Source organism: Hemiscyllium ocellatum, unplaced genomic scaffold (genome assembly GCF_020745735.1).
Source record: "Hemiscyllium ocellatum isolate sHemOce1 unplaced genomic scaffold, sHemOce1.pat.X.cur. scaffold_1940_pat_ctg1, whole genome shotgun sequence".
NCBI classification, from domain to species: Eukaryota; Metazoa; Chordata; class Chondrichthyes; order Orectolobiformes; family Hemiscylliidae; genus Hemiscyllium; species Hemiscyllium ocellatum.
Genome location: NW_026867918.1, coordinates 49,421 through 73,407, shown reverse-complemented (window position 1 = coordinate 73,407; position 23,987 = coordinate 49,421). Strand labels below are relative to the sequence as shown.

At 46.4% G+C, this 23,987-nt stretch overlaps 1 protein-coding gene across 6 annotated transcripts; it reads right to left on the bottom strand.

Moving 5' to 3' along the window:
* Positions 1-23,987, bottom strand: LOC132810805 (gastrula zinc finger protein XlCGF26.1-like). 6 transcript variants are annotated; one of them, XR_009643107.1, is made up of 4 exons: positions 14,149-14,243; positions 6,677-8,421; positions 1,504-2,151; positions 1-27 (listed from the first exon to the last, which is right to left on the bottom strand). XR_009643107.1 is itself a non-coding variant. In XM_060822716.1 (3 exons), exons 2-3 carry the CDS (start codon positions 18,124-18,126, stop codon positions 6,792-6,794), a joined length of 1,914 nt encoding a protein of 637 aa, XP_060678699.1. In that variant the 5' UTR covers positions 18,127-18,517; positions 23,888-23,987; the 3' UTR covers positions 6,162-6,791. The 6 variants fall into 6 exon arrangements, 3 of the variants coding, with proteins under 3 accessions (XP_060678697.1, XP_060678698.1, XP_060678699.1); XR_009643105.1 differs by lacking the exon at positions 1-27 and having other exon boundaries at positions 957-2,151; XR_009643106.1 differs by lacking the exon at positions 1-27 and having other exon boundaries at positions 957-2,151; positions 6,732-8,421.

Genomic DNA, 23,987 nt, shown 5'->3' with positions numbered 1-23,987 from the left:
TCTGGTGTATAGTGTTGGTTGGAGGTCCTGTGCAGGAAAGAAAGACATAAGACTATGGGGTGAATTTGCATTTGCAGAATTATATTTGTAGATACATTCTATTTTGCTCAAAAAGTGCACAGTTTGTAGGCAATCACTCCATGTAATATCTTATAAATGCCTACTTTGGAAATAGAACCAGTCTGACTCAAGACAGGCTCAAACCTCACACCTTTCCTGCATTGTCTGAGCTGAGATGTCACCTCTTTTTATAAAAACTTCAGTTATCTTGAGACTGTGACTTAAAAGAAGTTCTGGGATTTATATATTAATTAACTGAAATCTGAAACCCATTCTAAGATGAAACACTTCAAAGGTTTGTTCAATATATCATTCAGCATCCTTTTGCTACAAATACTCTGTCTTATGATCCTGCTCCACAGCTACCCAATGAAGGAGCAGCGCTCCAAAAGCTAGTGCTTCCAAATAAACCTGTTGGACTATAACTTGGTGTAGTGTGATTTTTAACTTTGTTTCTAATGAAAACAGCCCACACCTCCCACTGGTGCCAGTAAACTTTACAAAGCTGAGGAAATGATGAACCTGCAGTTCTGAAAAATGAACAATTTCGAATAATACGAGCTACACATTGACTGCTCCTTCAATTAGAAACCTCACACTGGAGATTGAAAGAAACGAGCAGCTTTCAAAGAAAAACCTGCTGGATCTCATAGCCTTCCACGTCTGAGTCCTTCGGTAAGTTCAGGTAACCTTTATCGTGGCAAAAGTGAGGATTGCAGATGCTAGAGATCAGAGTTTAGATTACAGTGGTGCTAGAAAAGCACAGCAGGTCAGGCAGCATCTGAGGAGCAGGAAAATCGACATTCCAGGCAAAAGCTGATTCCTGATGAAGGGCTTTTGCCTGGAATGTCGATTTTCCTGCTCCTCAGATGCTGCCTAACTTTTATTGTGACCCACTTTGTTACAGCTTCAGATCTCCCCAGCAAATAGGCATAGAAAAAGTAGCTTATTTGCATTTTTAACAGCTCAAGGTCAAAGCGTACACATTCCCCTGCACCCCACTTCCTTCACTGTTGGTCAGCTGAGTTGTCCCTTTGTAATTGGATCCTTGGTACAGCCGTAACCCGGAGGAAGTATTGCTTCACTCAGCAATTGCAACCCATAGCCTGTATCCAAGTAAGATTCTCCCCGCTCATTTGCCGAGGGGCTGTCGAGAGTCAACCAGGCTGCTGTGGGTCTGGAGTCACTTGTAGACCAGACCAGGTAAAGCCTGCAGCTGGGATGACTGAGTGATTCCTTTCCCACAACAGCAGTTTCCTTCCCTAAAACATGAGTGAATCAGATAGGGATGTTTTTCTCATCATGAGGTTCTGAACTCCAGGTTTCTGACTGACTTCCAACTCCACCATCTGCTATTCAAACTCAGGAGTCCCCAGAACTGAGTTACTAATGCAGTCGATAATAGCATTCGGCTGAAGCTCCTTCAATGGCAGGTGAACTCACTGGTGTCTCTGTAGGTGGGAGGAGCGGGTGAAGCCCTTCCTGCACGGTGAGCAAGTGAATGGCCTCTCTCCGGTGTGGACCCGCTGGTGGGCCAGCAGTGTAGATGACCGAGTGAACTCCCTCCCGCACATGGAGCACTTGAACGGCATCTCTTCCACATGGACCCGCTGGTGTGTCTGCAGATGGCCCATCTCACTAAATCCCTGTCTGCACACGGAGCAGGTGAACAGCCTCTCCCCTCTTCCCCATGTGAACGCGTCTGTGGGGTTCCAGCATCGATAGGAAAGGGCATCTTCTCCCACAGTACCAACATTTCCACATGGGGGGAAGCTTTCCTTGTCTCACTCTGTGTTTCAAATTACAAACGGAAAGGGTACACAGTCTCTCCCCACCGTGAGGGGTGAGAGTTTGATTCCCCAAGCTGAGTAAATGGTATGAAGCACTTTTCACAGTCAGCGCACTGAATCTCCCTCACTCGGGTGTCTCAGTATTCTTCCTGCCACACCAGTGTCCAAAATCTTTCAAGCAAACAAAAGCAAACATGTCTTCTCGATGTGAATGGCTGCTGATATTAAAGTCCCAGTGAATCAAGTGGCTCTGCCAGAAGTTGATGTGTCTTTTGGTTTCAGATTTCTTCCCCATGTCTTCCTGCAAATAAAATCACAAAATAATTGGTCACAGTCAGTCCAGTCAAATGAACATAACATCGGTGACAATTCCTGTAGATTGCCAGATACCTGCTGATCATATATTATCCATGACACAAAACTCCGAAAACCCTCACGCAGCCAGGTAGCGTGAAGTATATATTAAGAGGAAAACTTCATTTAGGTGACAATGACCTGGAACAACCTTCCTACAAAGAGGCTGGAAATGGAGCTGAGTCAAGGTTTTGAAAATGACATGTCAAGGATCCTTCAGAAAAGAAAGCCAGTAAAGTTGCTGAATGACTTCCTGCTGACCTATTAAATAAAAATTATTACAAGAAATACAGGATGTAATTCCATTACAACATTAGAAGGTGAACATTCATAGCCATGCAGCTAGTACAACAGTGAATATCAGATATACACTATATGAAGCAATCATAAAATCCCTGCAGTGCAGAAAAAGGCCATTTGGCCCATTGAATCCATTGGGTGTAGGAGTTGGGAGGTCATGGTGCAGCTGTCTAGGACACTGGTTAGGCCACTTTTGAAATATTGCATTTGATTCTGATTTCCCTGCGATAGGACAGGAAGGATGTTGTAAAACTTGAAAGGGTGAAGGACAGATTGATAAGGATGTCGCCAGTGTTGGTTAATTTGTGATATAAGGAGAGGCTGAATAGGATGGGGCTGTTGCCCCTGGAGTGTCGGAGGCTGAGGGTGACCGGATAGAGGTTCATACAATCTTGAAGGGTGGATAGAGTAAATAGGCCAGAGTGGTGGTGGAGGCTGGTACAATTACAGCATTTAAAAGGCACCTGGATGGGTGTGTGAATAGGAAGGGTTTGGAGGGATATGGGCCAAATGCTGGCAAATGGGTCACTAGATTTATATAGGATAGCGTGGATGTGTTGGATCAAAAAGTCTATTTCCGTGTTGTATATTTCTATGTCTATTTGATAACAGACGTTTTATTTCTGTTGGTGAAAGTATTGTTATAAGTCATAGCTGGGTACTAATACTTAGATGTAAGGGAGTGGGAATTCCACAAGTAGGGCACGATAAGAATCCTGGGAGACTCCAATTCTGGTTTACTATCTAATGAACAACCTTTAAGCATGAGCACCCAATGTGCATTTATGTCTAATTTTGTTTCATTTTTCTTGTTTTATCCCCTGCTACTGTTAAAGTACAGATTTGACACGGCCTAGGGAAGCCCTTATGGACTCAGACCCGTAAGCCTCTCTTTCTTGGTTCGTCCCAAAGATTGTACTCTTTGGAAGTCTGGAATAAAAACCTCTTACAGACAGTTTAGTTTAATCTTAGTCATCCCCTTTATTCACTAGTAGCATCACTGTTACAATGTAACACTGATACCCATACGCTAAACTAACTAGGTTCTAATAACCTAGAAGTGTAGGTTACCAGCTCTTCAAGTGCCCCAGCAGGCTACTCCAATGTACTGATACAAAGTGGCTTCCTTTATACAAAAGTTTATAAAAACATTGCATGTTCTTAATTAGACAGATAACAGTGAAAGACAATAATTCATAAGGAAGAGAAGTTAATTGACAGATCTGTGTGTGCTTGACTGATCACTCCTACAGGCCTTGAGCTATCCATCAGGTGGGAAAAACCTACCCAATTGAGTTAGGTGTCTGGTGCCGAGATAAGTTCCTATAAAGAAGTGCCAGTCTAAACTAAGTGGGAGATGTCATAAGGTAACCTTGCACAGCTCGCATGTCTGATACAATAATTTTTATTTCAAAAATATATTCATAAAATAATTTGATGGTCTGTACAGTTGGTCATGCCATACATATGTAAACATTTACATACAAAGATCAGAATTTATCATTTTTATATACAGGTCTGTACATTTTTCAATCATATGCCCATATATTTACCTGAGGCGTCAGCAGAGCCCAAATGACTGCATGGGCCCCCTGTTCTTCATTAGGCAGGCAGACGTTACACAGTGGTCTTTCCCCACTGCGCCTTAGTGGCAGTTGCCCCAAGCTTCAGCGCATCCTTCAACACGTAGTCCTGGACCTTGGAATGTGCCAGTCTGCAACACTCAGTCGGGGTCAACTCCTTCAGCTGGAAGATCAACAGGTTTCAGACCACCCAGAGAGCGTCCTTCACCAAGTTGATGATCCTCCAGGCACAGCTGATATTTGTCTCGGTGTGCGTCCCGGGGAACAGGCCGTAGTGCACGGAGTCCCGCGTCACGGCGCTGCTCGGAACGAACCTCGACAAACACCACTTGCATTCCTCTCCAGACTTCATCTGCGTAGGCACATTCCAGAAGGAGGTGTGTGACAGTCTCGTTCCCCCCCCACCCCTCCAGCCGCTTCGAGGGCAGCGTGCGGTGCGGCAGAGAGTCCGGGCGTGCATAAAGGATCTCACAGGTAGAGTCCTTCTCACCACCAGCCAAGCCATGTCTTGGTGCTGGTTGGAAAGTTCTGGCGATGAGGCATTCTGCCAAATGGCTTTGACAGTCTGCTCAGGGAACCGCTCGATAGGATCCACCCTCTCCTTTTCCAAAGGGTCTCAGGGACACTACATGCTGACCACTTCCTGATGGACTTGTGGTCAAAGGTGTTTTTCTTCATAAACTTCTCCACGAAGGACAGGTGATACGGAACGGTCCAACTACTCGGAGCGTTCCGCGGCAGCGAGGCCAGGCCCATCCTTCGCAACACCGGGGACAGGTAGAACCTGAGTACATAGTGACACTTGGTGTTTGCGTACCGGGGATTCACGCACAGCTTGATGCAGCCACACACAAAGGTGGCCATCAGGGTGAGGGTGGCATTGGGTGTATTTTTTCCCCCGTTGCCCAGATCTTTGTACAGCGAGTCCCTTCAGACCTAGTCCATCTTTGATCTCCATATAAACTGGAAGATGGCCCGGGTGACTGCAGCGGCACAGATTCTGGGAATAGGCCAGATCTGTGCCATGTATAATAGCAATGACAGTGCCTCACACCTGATGACCAGGTTTTTTTCCGTGATGGAGAGCGACCGTAGCTTCCATCTGCCCAGTTTCTGCCTCACTTTGCTGATACGCTCCTCCCAAGACTTGGCACGCGCCCCAGCCCCCCCGAAACAAATACCCAGCACCTTCAGGTGGTCGGTCCTGACGGTGAAGGGGATCGAGCATTGGTCGGCCCAGTTCCTGAAGAGCATGGCCTCGCTCTTGCCTCGGTTTACCTTGGCCCCCGAGGCCCATTCGAACTGGTCACAAATGCACATGAGTCTGCGCACGGACAACAGATCCGAGCAGAAAATGGCAACGTCATCCATGTACAGGGAGACCTTAACCTGCAGGCCCCCGCTGCCAGGAATAGTCACCCCTCTCAGGCTTGCATCCTTCCTGATAGACTTGGCAAATGGCTCTATGCAGCACACAAACAAGGCAGGAGAGAGAGGGCAGCCCTGCCTGACTCCAGATCGGACTGGGAAGCTATCTGATTCCCAGCCATTGATTGAGACTGCACTGATGATGTTGGTGTAGAGCAGTCTGATCCAATTGCAGATTCCCTCCCCAAAGCCCATTTTGGAGAGAACATCTTTCATATACCTGTGTGATATCCTGTCAAAGGCTTTCTCCTGGTCCAGGCTGATCAGGCAAGTGTCCAACCCTCTGTCCTGCTTGTAGGCGATCGTATTCCTGAGGAGTGTGATACTCTCAGTGATCTTCCTGCCTGGCACAGCACAGGTTTGGTCAGGGTGAATCACCGACCCCAGAGCAGACCTGACCCAGTTGGCGATTACCTTTGACAGGATTTTGTAATCCGCATTCAACAGTGAAATTGGTCTCCAATTTTTGAGTTCCTCCCTCTCCCCCTTCCGCTTGTAGATGAAGGTGATGATGCCTTTCCTCATGGATTCACTCATGGTACCTGCTCGAAGCATACTGACATACACCTCCGGCAGGTCCTGGCCAATCAAGTCCCACAGAGCGGAATAGAGCTCGACCGGTAAGCCGTAGCTTCTGGGAGTTTTATTCTTTTCGAAGGACTCGAGGGCCTTGGTCAGCTCGTCCAGAGAGTTCAGGTTACCTTCATTGCAACCCAACTTTGTTACAGCTCCAGATCACCTCAGCAAAAAGGTGTTGAAAAAGTAGCTGCTTTTTAAACAGCTCAAGATCAAAGCCCAACCCCCCACTTTCTTTACTATTGGTTACCACTGACTTGTCCCTTTGTAATTGGATCTTTGTTACAGCCTTAACCCGGAGGAAGTATTGCCTCACTCAGCGATTTCAACCCATACCCTGTCTCCAAGTAAGTTTCTCCCCGCCCATCTGCCGGGAGGGAAAGAAGTGGGAGGAAGCAGGTGGAGTCAACTACACTGCTGTAGGGCTGCAGTCACGTGTAGGCCAGACCAGGGAAAGGATGCAGCTGGGACAACTGACTGAATCCTTTCCCACAACAGCAGTTTCCTTCCCTAAAAAGGATGTGACTGAATCAGAATGGGGCTTCCCCCCCACCCCGCTCGATGGTTTCATTGTTAGATTCTGACCTCCAGATTTCTGACCGAATTCCAAATCCGCGATCTGCTGCGGTGGGATTCAAACCTGGGAGTTCCAGAACTGGGTTGTTAGCCCAGTCCATAATGGCACTCGGCAGTCGCTCCTTCAATCCCCCTGTGATGGCACATGAACTCCTTGGTGCCTCCGCAGGGTGGCTGCCCGGGTAAAGCCCTTCCCACACTCGGGGCAGCTGAAGGACCTCTCCCCCGTGTGGACCCGCTGGTGCTTCACCAGGGCGGAGGAATCGCTGAAGGCCTTCCCACATTCGTGACAGCTGAAGGGCCTCTCCCCTGTGTGGACCCGCCGGTGCTTCACCAGGGCGGAGGAATCGCTGAAGGCCTTCCCACATTCGTGACAGCTGAAGGGCTTCTCCCCCGTGTGGACACGCTGGTGCTTCAGCAGGTCGGAGGAATTGCTAAAGGCCTTCCCACACTCGGGGCAGGGGAATGGCTTCTTCCCTGTGTGGACCCGTTGGTGCTTCAGTAGGGTGGAGGAATCGCTGAAGGCATTTCCGCACTCGGGGCAGCTGAAGGGCCTCTCCCCGGTGTGGACCCGCTGGTGCGTGCGCAAGTTGCCCTTCTGAGTGAATCCCTTCCCACACTCAGGGCAGCAGAAAGGCTTCTCACCGATGTGGATCCGCTGGTGGATCAGCAGGACAGACATCTGGGTAAAGCCCTTCCCACACTCGGGGCAGCTGAAGGGCCTCTCCCCTGTGTGGACCCGCTGGTGCTTCAGCAGGGTGGAGGAATTGCTGAAGAGCTTGCCGCACTCTGTGCAGGGGAACGGCCTCTCCTGTGTGTGGACCCACTTGTGGGTCTGAAGGGAAGAGGAATCGTTGAAGGCCTTCCCACACTCGGGGCAGCTGAAAGGCTTCTCCCCAGTGTGGACCCGCTGGTGCATCCGCAACTTGCCCTCCTGAGTGAATCCCTTCCTGCATTCGGAACAAGTGAATGGCCTCTCCCCAGTGTGGACCCGCCAGTGGGTCAGGAGGGTGGAGGAGGTGCTGAAGGCCTTCCCACACACAGTGCAGGAGAACGGCCTCTCCCCCGTGTGGACCCGTCGGTGGGTCTGCAGGTCAGAAGAATAACTGAAGTCCTTCCCACAATCGGGGCAGCTGAAGGGCCTCTCCCCTGTGTGGACCCACCGGTGCCTCATAAGGGCAGAGGAATTGCTGAAGGCCTTCCCACACTTGGGGCAGATGAATGGCCTCTCTCCGGTGTGACTGCGCCGATGAATCTCCAGGGCAGATGGAGCACGGAAGCCTTTCCCGCAGTCACCACACTTCCACGATTCCTCCTCGGGGTGGGATTCCTCAGGTTTCTCCATGGCCGAAGCTCCAGCTGTACACAAATGCGTGTAGAGCCCCTCCTCACCGTGAATTCCTCTTTCCAGGCCGTAGAGCTGTTTCTGGCTTCACACTCAAGTGCGCTGCAACAGTCGGGTCTCTCATCCAGTCCGACTGATGCTGAAAACGTACTCAAACAGGAACCAAAAAGCTTTGCTCTTCCTCATAGAATCACAGTAAAAAATTATTGCAGTCTCGATGGATTGACTGACCGTCAGATATTGATGACAAAGTGAGGATTGTAGTTACTGAACAGTCCGTGCTGAAACGTGCGGTGCTGGAAGAGCACAGCTGGTCAGACAGCATCCGAAGAGCAGGAAAGTTGACGTTTTAGGCATAAGCCCTTCATCTGTTAATTTTGAAACTTCCGTCCTCAGATCGTCAAATACTCTGTAAAAAGAGATTACAAAGTCATCAGCGTCAGTCCAGGGTAGAAATTCAGAACAAGCAACTCTACTTTCAGGGAAACATTCTTTTCTTTAGATATTCCACAAAATTGAAAGCACCATCTCACTCTCTCCCTCTGTTCTCACATTAACGTCCCTGGGAAGTGGGGGGGAAGGAGACATCAAAGCATTAACACCGACACCAGAGAGAAACTGAACATACAAACGTGGCAAACGTTAGTAAAAAGCCAGATTCATAGAGATATACAGCACAGAGACAGACCCTTCGGTCAATCTCTTCCATGCCAACCAGATACCCAAAATCAATCTAGTCCCATTTGTCAGCACTTGGTCCATATCCCTCTGAACCCTTCCTATTCAAACACCCATCCCGATGGCTTTTAAGTGCTCTAATTGTACCAGCCTCCACCATTTCCTCTGGCAGCTCATTCCTGACATGCATCACATTCTGCATGAAAAAGTTGTCCCTTAGGTCCCTTTTAAATCTTCCCCCCAACTCCGCCTTAAACCTATTACCCTCTAGTTCTGTACTTCCCTATCCCAAGGAAAAGACCTTATCTATTTGACCCTATCCATGCCCCTCATGCTTTTATAAAAAGTTGACGTTTCAGGCATAAGCCCTTCATCTGTTAATTTTGAAACTTCCCAGGACTTCAGACTCTGGCGCGATGGGGAAAACAGCCCCATCCCATCCCTCCGTCCCTCCTCACCCGGGTAATTCAGACACATACCTGAGTTTGCAGAGTCTGCCCCCCCGCCCTGGAATCACTCCAGTTGCTACAAGTGAACAGATGTTACCCCCACTCCCTCCCGGGATGAAGAGTTGCCCAGAGGGAGGGAGTTTCACTCTGAAACTGACAGGGCCACTTCCGCGTTGTGACGTCATAGGTGAAGCGATGGGGCGGGGAAAGGCCGACAACAGCTCCGCGCACTGCGCCTGCGCAGCCCTGCAGTTTGCAACAGGGTAATCCCTTCCTTTCAGAGAATTCCCAGAGTGTGGAAGCAGGCCACTCGGCCCAAGGAGTCCATACCGACCCTCCGAAGGGTAACCCATCTCCCTACCACCCTGACTAATGCACCTAACGTGCACATCCCTGGGCACTACGGGTAATTTAGCTTGGCCAATCCAACCTAACCTGGACAAAGTTAAAAATCAAGCACCCAACAGGTTTATTTGGAAGGACTGGTGTTAACAGCGCGGCTCCTTCATCAGGTGATTGTGGAGAATAAGGTCACAAGGCACAGAATTCATGGAAAAACATTACAGCGTCATGCCATTGAAATTACATATTGAACAGACCGGGATTAAGTATTTCATCGTTTAGAATGGGTTGCAGGTATCAATAATATGTAAATCCTAGAACATCCTGTCAATTACGTGTGTGCATGCATGAGGGAGAAAATTGTCTCTTTCTGTGCTGTATATCTCTGTGTCTATATGATAACAGATGCTTTATTTACGTTGGTGTAAATATTGTTATAAATCATACTAATAGTTATAGTTACTATTACTAAATGGGTACTAATAGTTAGATGTAAGGGAGAGAGTCCTGGGAAAACTCTATTTCTGGTTTACTTCCCAATGAACAAACATTTGAGCGCAGCATGGTGGCTCAGTGGTTAGTACTGCTACCTCACAGCACTAGGGAGTTAGGTGCATTAGGTAGGGGTAAATGTAGAGGAATGGGTCTGGGTTGGTTACTCTTTGGAGGATCAGTGTGGACTTTTTGGGTGGAAAGGCCTGTTTCCATACCATAGGAACCTAATCTAATTAAGCTGAAGGACCTATATATTTTTAAATTTTGTTTCATTTTTCTTGTTTGATTCCATGGTATGACTACACTTGTGTCTGATTGGTTTGAAAGACTGGGAGATTGTGCGTTGGGTCTCAATTCACTGAATGTTTTATTGTTCCAGAAGGTGGAAGGAATGGGGGGAATGGGGGGATGGGGTCAAAACCTCAGCAGAAATCCAGCAGAGCTGAGAGCAGACCCACATCTTACTCTGTTGGAACAGGAAAATCAACAGAGGATAGAGAAACCAGGAGCTGAAATCCGAGCTGACACCAGATTACTCTGTGATCTGTGCTTTCATTAGCACCTCTCCCATTATCCTGCTTTCCATTTGACTACCCCCTCAATATTCAGAATCCAATCCTTGTCATTCTGAAGCCATATCTCCGTTAGGAGTCTCAGATCATAATTATTCTCTTCAATGTGTGCAGTCGATTCACTCGCTTTTGTTACAATGCAGCACACATTCAGATACACCGTTTTTAGTTTCAGTTTTTGTGATCTTTAGAATCCAGTTTTGATTGCTGGTATATTTACTCTCGTTGTCCCTTTCTATCATTCTCTGATGTTAATTCTCCAGATCACGACATTGCTCACTGGCCTTGATTTGGATTGGCCGTGCTAAATTGCCCATAGATTCACTACTCTCCAGGAAAAGCAGTTCCTCCTCATCTCTCTCCTAAATCTACTCCCCCTCATCTTGAAGCCTGGTCTCATCTACCATCAGAAATGACTGGATAGGGTATGGCTTCATCCCCACAATTCAATGAATTTCCACTTTCCAAGATGTCTTCACTCACTCAGTTGCTGTCTCACAAACGAAAGATTTCATTGTAACTTCTTCTGTTCCAAATCAAGGCAAAACATCTTTGAAAGCTGCTCTGAAAGTCCAGTCTTCACAACCACACTTCTGCTTTCACCAAAGACGATTACAGACATATAGCACGGAAACAGACCCTTTGACCCAACTCATCTGTGCCAACAAGAAACCCTAAATTAATCTAAATCATCTGCCAGCATTTGGCCCATATCCCCCTAAACCCTTCCTCTTCATATTCCCATCCAGATGCCTTTTAAATTTTGTAGTAATTGTATCAGCCTCCACCACCCTCCGTGAAAAAGTTGCTCCTCAGGTCCCTTTTAAATCATTCCCTCTCACTGCAAACATATGCCGTCTAGTTTTGGACTCACCTAACCTGGGTACTCACCCTATTCTGCCCCTTATAAACATCTATAAGGTCACCCCTCAACCTCCAATGCTCCATGGAGAATTTCCCTGGCCTATTTAGCTTCTTCCTGTATCTCAAACACTCCAACTCTGGCAACAGCCTTGAAATCCTTTCTGAACCCTTTCAAAGTTTCACAACATCTTTCCTGTAGCAGGAAGACCAGAACTGTACACAGTATTCTAAAAGTGGCCTAACCAATGTCCTGTACAGCCACTCCATGACCTCCTAAGACTCACTTTCAAGGAACCATGAACCTGCACTCCAAGGTCTCTCTGTTCTGTGACACTCCCCTTCACTGTGTCAGTCCTGCCTGGATTGCTTGACCAAAATGCAACACTTCACATTTCTCTAAATTAAACTCCATCTGCCACTCCTCAGCCCATTGGCCCATCCGATCAATTCTAATTTACAGCAAACTCTTTTTCCTCTCTAATTCCCTGGAAGCTGAAAAATCTCCATCCCACGCAATCTCCCTCCATTCTCACTTTGTTGAACCTAATTCCTGCTGCATCTCATCCTGAAGGGTCTGGTTCATGCTGATGAACAGGGGTCACAAAGCTAGTTCCTTTTTTGGACTAAAAGCTTTTCCCTGGCTCAAGGAGACGCTGTTCATGACTTTTTTCAGAGAGGTAATAAACTGGCCAGGTTCTGATCAGTCTGGTTTGAACAGAGATGAAAAGAATTTTGAGAGACCTTTTGCTTATATCTAAACAGATGTGACTTCAGGCCAAATTGGTCATGTTTTAGTTTTAGTTCAGTCTTGAACTGGTTGCAAGTTCAACAGGGAGCTGTGTGGAAACTCTCTCTCTCTTTCCTGTCTCTCAACTTCAACCTATAAGCATGTGTCCCATTTATAATGGGTTTCAAAGGGAGTTGGCTTATTGGGACAGTTGTGTATATTCAGAACAGCATAACTGAGTCTAGTTGGATAGGCTGAGTTCTGTAGGAGTTCTTTATTCTGATCTTTGTGTTGCATTGTATAATTTTGAGAATACATTTTTTGACTGTTTTAAAATCTAGTAGTCAACTGAGCTCATTTACTCCAGATAATTTTCACTAGACACTGACTAAACCAAATTACAAAGTTATGGTCTGGGGCTGCCTGCTTAAAAATGTTTTGAGTGGTCTGGATTAGTCCTTAACACAGGCCCACACACTCACTCAGGGGAGATTTAATGGAAACATACAGAACATTGAAAGGCCTAAACAAAGTGGGCATTGGGAAGACGTTTCCATTAGTGGGAGAGACCAGGAGCTGAAAGGGACTAGAAAAGGGAAGACCTTTTAGAAGGGAGATAAGGAGAAACTTTTCAGCCTGAGAGTGGTGAATCCATGGAATTCATTGCCACATGAGGCTGTGGAGGCCAGTTCACTGAGGATATTTAAGACTGAGATAGATAAGTTCTTGAGTATCAAGGGTTACAGGAAGGAAGTGGGAGAATGGGATTGAGAAACATATCAGCCACGATTGTGTGGTATGAGCAGACCTGATGGGCTGAATGGCCTACTTTCTGCTCCTCTGTCTTATGGTCTCTTGCTGTCTTGGACACAGAGTGAGAGAATTGGGAGCAGGAGTAGGCCATTTGGTCTTTTGAGCATGCACCAGCACCGAACAGATCATAACTGGATGTGAATATACCTACATCTAGGTGGATAGGCTGGGACATTTTTCACTGAAGCACAGGAAGTTGAGAGGTTGCCTATGAAGTTTATAAAACCAAGAAGGGTGTCAGTTAGGTAAGTGGCTGGTGCTGTTTCCTTCAGGTGGGGATTTCAAGATTAGGGAGCAAACTTTTAAGGAGAGAGGAGAAAGATTTAAAAAAAGACATGAGGAACAACTTTTTTTTTGAAAGAGAGTGGTGTGTCTGTGTGTGGAATCAAGGTCCTGAAGAAGTGATGGATATATGTACAGTAATAACATTTAAAAGACATTTGGATAAGTACATGAGTAGGAAAGGTTCAAAGGGATATGAGCCAAACTATGTCGGACGAGTTTAGTTTATAAATATAGCCAGCATGGACTAGCTGGACTGAAGTGTCTGTTTCTGTGCTGTATGACTCTGTAACTGTTCTGGTCTTAAAACCATTATTTTTGCCTTCCCCCATCACCATCCACTTCTTTGTTGTTCAGAAAACTGATGAACACAGGCTTAAATATATTCAATGACTGCCTGATCACAGAAAGCCATCCCAATTTCTGAATTCCTGCTAATATACCACTTGCCTTGCTGATTGCTTGCTACACCCTGTCTGACAACTGGCAGTGACTGGTGTGGAAGGACGCTGAGACCCCATTGTACATCCACACATCATTCCTGACGAAGGGCTCGTGACCAAATCACAAACACTCCTGGTCCTAGATGCTGCCTGACCTGCTGTGCTTTTCCAGCACCACACTTTTTGACTCTAATCTCCAGCATGTGCAGCCCTCACTTTCTCCACAGCCCAGTATATAACCATTTAAACAATGACCTTTTTTCGGCATTTTCTTCCACAGCAAAGGCAAAATCATCACGTTGTGTTCATGCGTTTGCCAATGGAGACAGACCTGGACCAACGTTTGCAGAGTCTGTTCCCCCAACCCCCGATTCACCCCATTTCCTTTCAGTTGCTGCAAGTCAACAATTGAAGCTCAGAATTTAGAAAAGAAACTGAAAATATAGTAAGAAAAGAGAGTGCCGTACTCACAGATGTTGGACAGAGGAAGGAGGTTGCAATCTAGAGTGAAGTTCAATCTTCATTCGGGGAGAGGAGCAACAATAGCAACTTCCGAAGCTCATGTTCCAACTTCCGCATTCAGACAGTAGGGGCGCTCTGATTGGCAGGAGGACCAGTCTCTTTCCGGTCCTCCAGTGCTTCCTATTGGTCCATCGAAAGAAGGGCACGAGCCGTGTGCGCGGACACCGAGCAGCTGGCGGCGCAGTTTTTTGCTGACTCCGAGGAGCATGCGCAGTGCTTGCTGACAGAGAGGCTGGAGATCCTGGGAGCTGGTATTACTGACAGGTTTGAAGTGTCCAAATGCCAGGAGGAGAAAAAAAGGCTGGAGCCACTTTCTTTTCCCCATCTGTGGCTCGACTTCTTAGTCCTACTGCATTTGTTTGGCTGCTCAACTTTTGTATATCTTTTCCCCAGGGTCGGGGTCCTAAGGCTTAGGGCAAAGGTTTAGGGTAAATGGGGACAAATTTGGAGGGACCTCGGATTAGAAATAAAAACAGTGTGAAAGTTAATTGGCCTCAAGAAATGCCCTCTCTTACACCCCAACAAAAATAGATTGTTCACAGCCTATTGATCACTCAGTGGGAAGACTGTTGTGAAACTTGAAAGGGTTGAGAAACGACTTAAGGATGTTGTTAGGGTTGGAGCTCCAGGGAGAGGCTGAATAGGCTGGGGCTGTTTTCCCTGGAGTATTGGAGGCTGAGGGGGTAACCTTATAGAGGTTTATAAAATCATGAGGGGCATAGATAATGTAAATAGACAAGGTATTTCCCCTGGGGTGGCAAGGTCCAGAAGTAGAAGACATTAGTTTTAGGGTGAGAGGGGAAAACGTAAAAGTGTCCTATGGGGCAACTTGTTTCATGCTGAGAGTGGTGCGTGTATTGAATGAGCTGCCAGAGGAAATGGTACAATTACGACATTTATATGGATGGGGACATGAACAGGAAGGTTTACAGGGATATGGGCAATGTGCTAGCAAATGAGACGACATGAATTTAGGACATCTGGTCAGCCCAGACCAAAGGCCTTCCTTCTGTGCTCTACAACTCCGATTCTTTTTCGACGTAGTCAGAGCCAATTTCACAAGACTAGGAATAGGCCATTCACCCATTACAGCCCGTCCTCAACTGTGGCCTAGCTGCACATATTTCAATGCGAGTTTCAAAAGATGTCTGCAGCTTTTTTATGAAATTGATCATGCTTTAATAATGTTTCTGAATATATCATTTTAGCTATTCTTAATGTTAAAAATAAGCCATTTCCCAGGTAGAGTCAGCACCATCCATTCTCTCTCCCTCTTCTTATCGGTTCCTGAATCCTGGCACCAGGCAGACACCAATATCATCTGGCCTCCTGCTGGCAACTGCAGAGAACAGAGACAATCCTTGACCCAATCAGAAGACTGTCCTGAAGGGAATGACCATCTCGCAGAATAAAGTGTCCGGTTAAGATCCCCCCACCCACCACCACCACCACCACCACCGTGTCTGCAGCCTGGCTTCCAGCTGAATCTGTCTGAGCCGAAGGTCCTCCAGTGTGTGTTTCCCCTGGATGATAGCATCCAGAGCCTCCCACCTTCTGTGAGACAAGTGCCACTCTGTCCTCTCCGATGTGTGTTGTGTCACTGCTTAACTGTTTCCAGTGGCCGAGCAGAGGTTGATGGCCAAGTTCAGAACCCATGAGGATAACTTTGGGTGATCTCACTCTCTCATACTCACGCAGACCCTCTCTCGTACACATGGTCTCTCTCAGACACACACAAACCCATCACTGCACACACCCTCTCACAGGCTCATACTCCATTATACACACACGAAAAAACTTACATGCACTCACTATTCTCTCATGCACGCACATTCATCCCATGGACTTGTATGTATTTACGTTTGCAGTATTATATTTGCAGATAGATTCAATGTGTGCTTTTTGTGGAAACATCGGCAGGCAGTTAATGAAGGCAATCAATCCATGTCATATTTTATCAACTCATACTTTGGGAGTAGAACCAGTCTGATTCAAGATTGGGATACAGACAGACCGAACCTCTCACCTTTCATGTATTGTCTGAGCTGAGATGTCACCTATTTTTATAAAACCTTAAGTCATCTTGAGAACATGAATTAAAAGTAGTTCTGGGATTTACATATTAATGAACAGAAACCTGCAATCCATTCTAAAAGATGGAAGACTTAACAGCAATCAAGGTTTGTTCAATATCTCCTATCAGTTGTATGAAACTGTGATCTTTTGCTATAAAATCTGTGTCTTCTGATCCTGCTCCACAGCTACCTGATGAAGGAGCAGCGCGCCTAAGGCTAGTGCTTCCAAATAAACCTGTTGGACTATAACCTGGTGTTGTGAGATTTTAACTTTGTGCACACCAGTCCAACACTGACACCTCCACAACATTTCTAGTGAACACAGCCCACACTTCCACCAGGAAACTTTACAATGCTGATAAAACAACGCAGTACCTGCATTCCTAAAACATTTACAATTTCTAATACTAGCTACTCATTCACCGCTCCATCTGATACATAACATTGGAAACTCAGTGCAGGAGGCTGAAAGAAATGAGCAGCTTTAAAACAAAAACCTCTTGAGCTGAAAGCTTTCAATGAGAGTCTGAGCCCAGTAGTAAGTTCAGGTAACCTTTATTGCGACCCAATTTTGTTACAGCTTCAGATTCCCCCAGCAAAAAGGTGTAGAAAAAGTATTTTTTTTTAAAACAGCTCAAGGTCAAAGCCCACACACTTCTCCTCCCGCCCCCTCACCCCCACTTTCTTTACTATTTGTCAGCACAGAGTTGTCCTTTTGTAATTGGATCCTTGGTATAGCCATAAACTAGAAGTAGTATTGCCTCATGCACCAATTTAAACCCATACCTTGTCTCCAAGTAGGTTTTTCCCCCCTCATCAGTTGGGGTGGGGTTGGGGGGGGGAGGGGGGGAAGAGGGGGAGGCGGCGTGCAGAATACTCAACCAGACTGCTGTGGGTCTGGGTAAAGGATGCACTGGGACGAGTGAGTGAATCCGTTCCCACAATAGCAGTTTCCTTCCCTAAAAAGGTTGTGAGTGAATCAGATGGGGGTTCCCCCTCCCCTCCCTGACAATGGTTTCATTGTTAGATTCTGAACTCCAGATTTGGAACCAAATTCCAATTCCGCCATCTGCCTTGGCAGCTCCTGGAACTGGGTTGATAAAGCCACTCAGCCGTCGCTGCTTTAAACCCCCTGCGATGGCATGTGAACTCTCTGGTGCCTCCGCAGGTGGGAGGAGCGGCTAAAGCTCTTCCCGCACTGATAGCAGGTGAACGGCCTCTCCCCCGTGTGGACCCGCTGGTGCCTCAGCAGGTCAGAGGCCTGGGTAAAGCCTTTCCTGCACTCTGGGCAGCTGAAGGGCCTCTCCCCCGTGTGGAACCGCTGGTGCTTCAGCCTGTCGGAGGAACTGTTGAAGGCCTTCCTGCACTCTGTGCAGGGGAACGGCCTCTCTCCCGTGTGGACCCGCTGGTGGGTCAGCAGGGCGAAGGAATTGCTGAAGCCCTTCCCACATTCGGTGCAGATGAACAGCCTCTCCCCAGTGTGGAGCTGCCGGTGGGCCAACAGGGTGGAGGCCTGGGTAAAGCCCTTCCTGCATGTGGAGCACCTGAAGGGCTGCTCCCCCGTGTGGACCCGCCGGTGCCTCACCAGGTCAGAGCAATTGCTGAAGGCCTTCCCACACTCAGGGCAGCTGAAGGGCCTCTCCCTGGTGTGGACCCGCCGGTGCCTCACCAGGTCGGAGGAATTGCTGAAGGCCTTCCCGCAGTCTGTGCAGGGGAATGGCCTCTCCCCGGTGTGACTGCGACGATGAATCTCCAGAGCAGATGGGAAACGGAAATCTTTCCCAGTCGCCACACTTCCACGGTTTCTCCATGGGGCAGGATTCCTTGGGTTTCTCCATGGCCGAAGCTTCATCCACACACAACACGTGTAGAGCTCCTCCCCTCCGTGAATTCCTCTTCCCAGGCCTTATAACTGTTTCAGGCTCCACACTCAGTGCACTCCAACAGTAGGGTCCCTCATCCAGTCCCACTGATGCTGAAAACGGACTGAAACAGGAACCAAAAAGCTTTGCTCCTTCTCACAGAATCAGTCAACGATTGTTGCTGTCCGGATGGATTGAGTGACTGTCAGACATTGACGTCAAAGTGAGGACTGCAGACGCTGGAGAGTCAGTGTTGAAAAGTGCGACGCTGAAAAAGCACAGCAGGTCAGGCAGCACCTGAAGAGCAGGAGAGTCGACATTTTGGGCATAAGTCCTTCATCTGTTGATTTTGAAACTTCCGTCTTCAGATCTTCAAATACTCTGTAAAAAGAGATTAGAAAATTCATTCCTGTCAGTCCAGAATAAAAATTCAGAACAAGCAATTTGTTTGTGTTGTTATTCCACAAAATTGAAAGCACTATCCCTCTCTCTCTCTCTCCCGCCCTTCGCTCTAACTCATTCTCCTGAAGGTGTTGATTCAGGATCTGATAGGGGCAGAAAAGCAAAAACGTCAAGACTGACATCTGAGTTTTGGATAACTCCACCTGAAATTTAATATCTTTCACAACACTGGGATATTGCTGAGAGTGAGCAGGTCTGATTTTGGGAAGCAAAAAAATGTCAATTCGGGGTGAGCCTGCAATGCAGGTTCTTGAAGAACAACCAAACACAAAATGGTTAACATTCCCAGGAACTGATGGGGGTGAGAGAGAAAGCAAAATGAACCATCAAGGCATTGATACCGCCACCACAGAAACTGAACATACAGACATGACAAACATTCGTGGAAAGCCAGAGTCATCGAGATGTACAGCACAGAAACAGACATTTCGGTCAAATTCTTCTGTGTCCAACCAGATATCCAAAATTAATCTCGTCCCATTTGCCAGCGCTTTGCCCATATCCCTTTGAGCCCTTCCTTTTCACACACTCATGCTGATGACTTTTAAATGTTGTCATTGCACCAGCCTTCACCACTTCCTTTGGCAGCTCATTCCATACATGCACCATCCTCTGCGTGAAAATGTTGCCCCTTAGATCTCTTTCCAGTCTCCCTCCCCCTGCCCTCACCTTAAATCTATTACCCTCGAGTTCTGGACTCCCCATCCCAAGGAAAAGACCTCGTCTATTTACCCAATCCATGCCCCTCATGATTTTAAAAAAGTCTATCAGGTTACCCCTCACACTCTGACGCACTAGGGAAAACAGCAACACCCTATCCTTCCAACCCTCCTTACCCGGGTAATTAAGGCACATATCTGAGTTTGCAGAGTCTGCTCCCTCCCTGGGTTCACTCCAGTTGCTACAAGTAAACAAATTTCCTCCCCCCGCACTCCACCCATCCCTCCCCTCTCCTCCCATACACCATTTCCTCCCTCCTCCCCCCACGCTGCTTCTCCCCTCTCCCCCCCACCTCCCTTCCTGAACAGTGAACAAAAATCCCTTCACTTCAGAGAACCCTCACTGTTCTAACAAGTCCACACCAACCTCCGAATGGCAACCTCACCACACCCATTCCCCTCCTCCTATTACTCTACATTTACCCCTTGACTAATACATCTAACCTGCACATCCCTGGGCACTATGGGTAATTTGGCCTGGCCAATCAAACCTTACCTGGACAAAGTTAAAAATCACACAACACCAGGTTATTGTCCAACGGGTTTATTTGGAAGCACTAGCGTTTGGAGCGCTGCTCCTTCATCAAGTGGTTGTGGAGTAAGATCATAAGACACAGAATTTCTGGGAAAACATTACAGTGTCCTGGTATTGAAATGATATATTCACAACCCTGGATCATTAAGTCTTTCATCTTTTACAATGGATTGCAGATATCATTAATATGTAAATCCCAGAACTTCCTGTAAGGCACCTTCCCAGGATAACTTTGAAGCTTTATAACAAAAGGAGACACCTCAGCTCAAATAATGCATTAAAGGCGTGAGGTCAGAATCTGTATCCCAGTCTCCAGTCAGACTGGTTCTATTTCCAATGTGAAATTTACAAAATATTAGATGTATTAACTGTCTGCAGATTGTGGAAAATAGAATGCATATGCAAATATCATTCTGCAAACACAAATTCACCCCCATGGACTTGTGCATGTGTGTGTGTGCATGACAGAGAGAAAAAGTCTGTTTCCATGCTGTATATCTCTATGTCAATTTGACAACAGATACTTTTTGTTCTGTTGGTATAAATATTGTTGTAAGTCATCATAGGTACTAATAGCTCGATGTAAGGGTGAGAGAATTCCTCAAATAAGGCACTGTAGGAATCCTGGGAGAGTAGTATTTCTGGATTACTCCCTATTGAACAATATTAAGCACAAGCACCTACTTATTTCTAATTTTGGTTCACATTTCTTGTTTTATTCCCTGCTATGACTACACTCAGTGTCTGGATGGTTAACAGGCTGGGAGATTGTGGGTCTGGATTGACTTATTGTTCCAGAAGGTGTGTAAAAAAAAAAGGGGATCAAAGCATCATGAGAAATCAGGACCTGAAACCTGAGCTGACACCAGATTACCCTGTGATCAGTGCTTTGATTACCTGTGCTAACCCTCTACCTTTATCTTGCTTCCCATTTGATCACCTTCTCAATATTGAGGATCCAATTCTTGTCATCCTGGAGCCATATCTCTGTAAGGAGTCCCATATTTTAATGATTCCCTTCAATGTGTGCAGTCAATTCATTCGCTTTTGCTGCAATGCAGCACACATTCAGACATACCATTTTTAATTTCAATTTCTGTGATCTTTAGAATCCAGTTATGATTGCTGGTACATTTACTCTCCATGTCTTTCTGTCATTCTCTGATGTTCATTTTTCACATTACTGTATTGCTTACTGGCCTTGATTTGGAATGGCCATGCTAAATTGCTCATAGTGTCCAAAGATGTGCAGGTTAGGTGGGTTAGCCATGGGAAATGCTGGGTTAGAGTTTCATAGTAATAGAAGCAGGAGTAGGTCATTTAGCCCTTCGAGCCTGCTTCGCCATTCATTTAGATCATGACTGATCTCTCCAATGTCTCAGCTTCTCCTCCCTGCATTGTCCCAACTACCCTTAATACCTTTACCATGCAAAAACCCATCTAACTGTGTCCTGAATATACTTAATTAAGCTGCCTCTACTGCTTCCCTGGGCAGAGAATTACATAGATTCACTATTCTCTGGGAAAAGCAGTTCTTCCTCATCTCTATCCTAAATCCACTCCAACTAATCTTGAGGTCTGGTCTCACCCACCAGCAGAAATGACTGGATAGGGTAGGGTTTCATCCCCACAGTGCAATGAAATCCCACTTTCCACCAAAATCTCAGATGTACTCACTCACTCAGGTGCTGTCTCATAAATGAAAGATTTCATTGTAACTCCTTCTGCTCCCAGTAAGGACAAAACATCTTTGAAGGCTGCTCTGAAAGTCCAGTCTTCGCAATGGCACTTTTGGTTTCACCAAAGACCCAGACAATCATACAGCACAGAAACAGACCCTTCAGTCCAACTCATATGTGCCGCCCAGATATCCTAACTTAATCTAGTCCCATTTACCAGCTTCCTATTCTTGTACCCATCCAGATGCCTTTTAAATACTGTAATTGTATCAGGCTCCACCCCTGCCTACGACAGCTCATTCAATACATGCACCACCTTCTGCATGAAACAAGTTGCCCTTCATGTCCCTTTTAAATCATTCCCCTCTCACTCAAACATATACTCTCTAGTTCTGCATTCACCCTATCCATGCCCCTTATAAACATTTATAAGGTCACCGCTGAGCGTCTGGTGCTCCAGGAAAATATCCCTGACTGATTCAGCCTCTCTCTGTAGATCAAACCCTCCAACTCTGGCAACAGCCTTTTAAGACTTTTCTGACCTCTTTCAAAGTTTCACACCATATTTCCTGTAGCAGGGAGACCAGAACTGAACGCAGTATTTTAAAAGGGGCCTAACCAATGTCCTGTACAGTCACAACATGACCTCCCAACTCCGATACTCAATGCTCTGACTAATAAAGGAAAGCATACAAAATACCTTCTTAACTATTCTGGCTACCTGAGACTGCACTTTCAAGGAACAATGAACCTGCACTCCAAGGTCTCTTTGTTCTGAAACACTCCCTTAACTGTCCTGCCTGGATTGCCTTACCAAAATACAAACATCATATTTCCCTAAATTAATCTCCATCTGCCACTCCCTGGCCCATTGTCCCATCCAAACAATTCTAATTTATAGCAAACTCTCTGTAATTCTTATTCCCTGGAAGCTCAAAATCTCCATCCCACACACTCCCACCATTCTCACTTTGTTGAACCTAATCCCTGCTGTACCTCATCCTGAAGGGTCTGGTTCATGCTGATTAACAGGGCCACACTCAGGGGAATCTAATTGAAACAAACAGAATACTCAATGGCCTGGACGAGTTGATGTTGGGAAGATGTTTCCATTGGAAGGAGAGACTAGCGGCCGAGGGCACAGCCTTAGAGTAAAGGGAAGACCTTTCAGAACGGAGATTAGGAGAAATTTCTTTAGCCAGAGAGTGGTGAACTGATGGAATTCATTGCCACAGAAGGCTGTGGAGGCCAGCTAACTGAGGATATTTAACACTGAGACAGAAACAGTTCTTGAGTATCAAGGGGATCGAGGGTTAAAGAGAGAAAACAGGAGAATGGGGCTGAGACACTTATCAGCCGCAATTGAATGGTCTGGGCAGACCCAGTGGGCTGAATGGCTTAATTTCTGCTCTTATGGATAAGTACATGAATAGGAAAGGTTCAGAGATATATAGGCCAAACAACGTAGGACTAGTTTAGTTTATGAATATAGTCAGCATGAAATCAAGTATCTGTTTCTGTGCTGTATGATTCTGTAACTGTTCTTATAACCATCTTTTCTGTTCCCTCATAATCATCCACTTCATTGTTGTTCAAAAATCAGATGAACTCAGCCTTGAATATATTCAATGATCCCCTAACCGCAGGAAGGGCCCACCCAACCTCTGAACTCAATTCCTCTTGCTAATACACTACTTGCATCTGTCTGACAACTGGTATTGACTGGTGGAGAAAGACACTGAAACCTCTTTGTACATCCACATAACATTCCTGATGAACGGCTCGTGTCCAAAACGTCGACTTCCTGGTCCTTGGATGCTGTTTGACCCGCTGTTCTTTTCCAGGGCCACACTTGTCAACTTTGATCTCCAGCATCTGCACTCCTCACTTTCTCCATATCCCAACATATCACCATTAAAACAATGCACCTCCTTTCTGCTTTTGTTTTCCCACAGCAAAGGTTATATGATCACATTGTGGTCATGCATTTGCCACGTATTTGCCAATTGAGACACAGATCTGCACCAACATTTCTAGACAAAAAAGTGAGTACTGCTGATGCCAGAGATTAGAGTCGAGAGTGTGGTGCTGGAAAAGCACGCAGGTCAGGCAGCATCCGAGCAGCAGGAAAATTCCTGATGAAGGACTTTTGCCCGAAACGTCGATTTTCCTGCTCCTCGGATGCTGCCTGACCTGCTGTGCTTTTCCAGCACCACACTCTCGACCAATATTTCTACACTCTGTCCCCCTCCCTGAATTCACTCCCTTTCCTTTCAGTTGTTGCAAGTCAACAATTGAACGCCAGAATGAAAAAAAAAGTGGAACAGATGGCGAGGAAAGAGAGTGCTGTACTCACAGATGTTGGACAGAGGAAGAAAGTTGAAGTTTGGGGTAAAGCTTAATCTTCATTCAGAGAGACAGGAGCAGCAGCTGCTTCAGAAGGTCATTGTCCAACT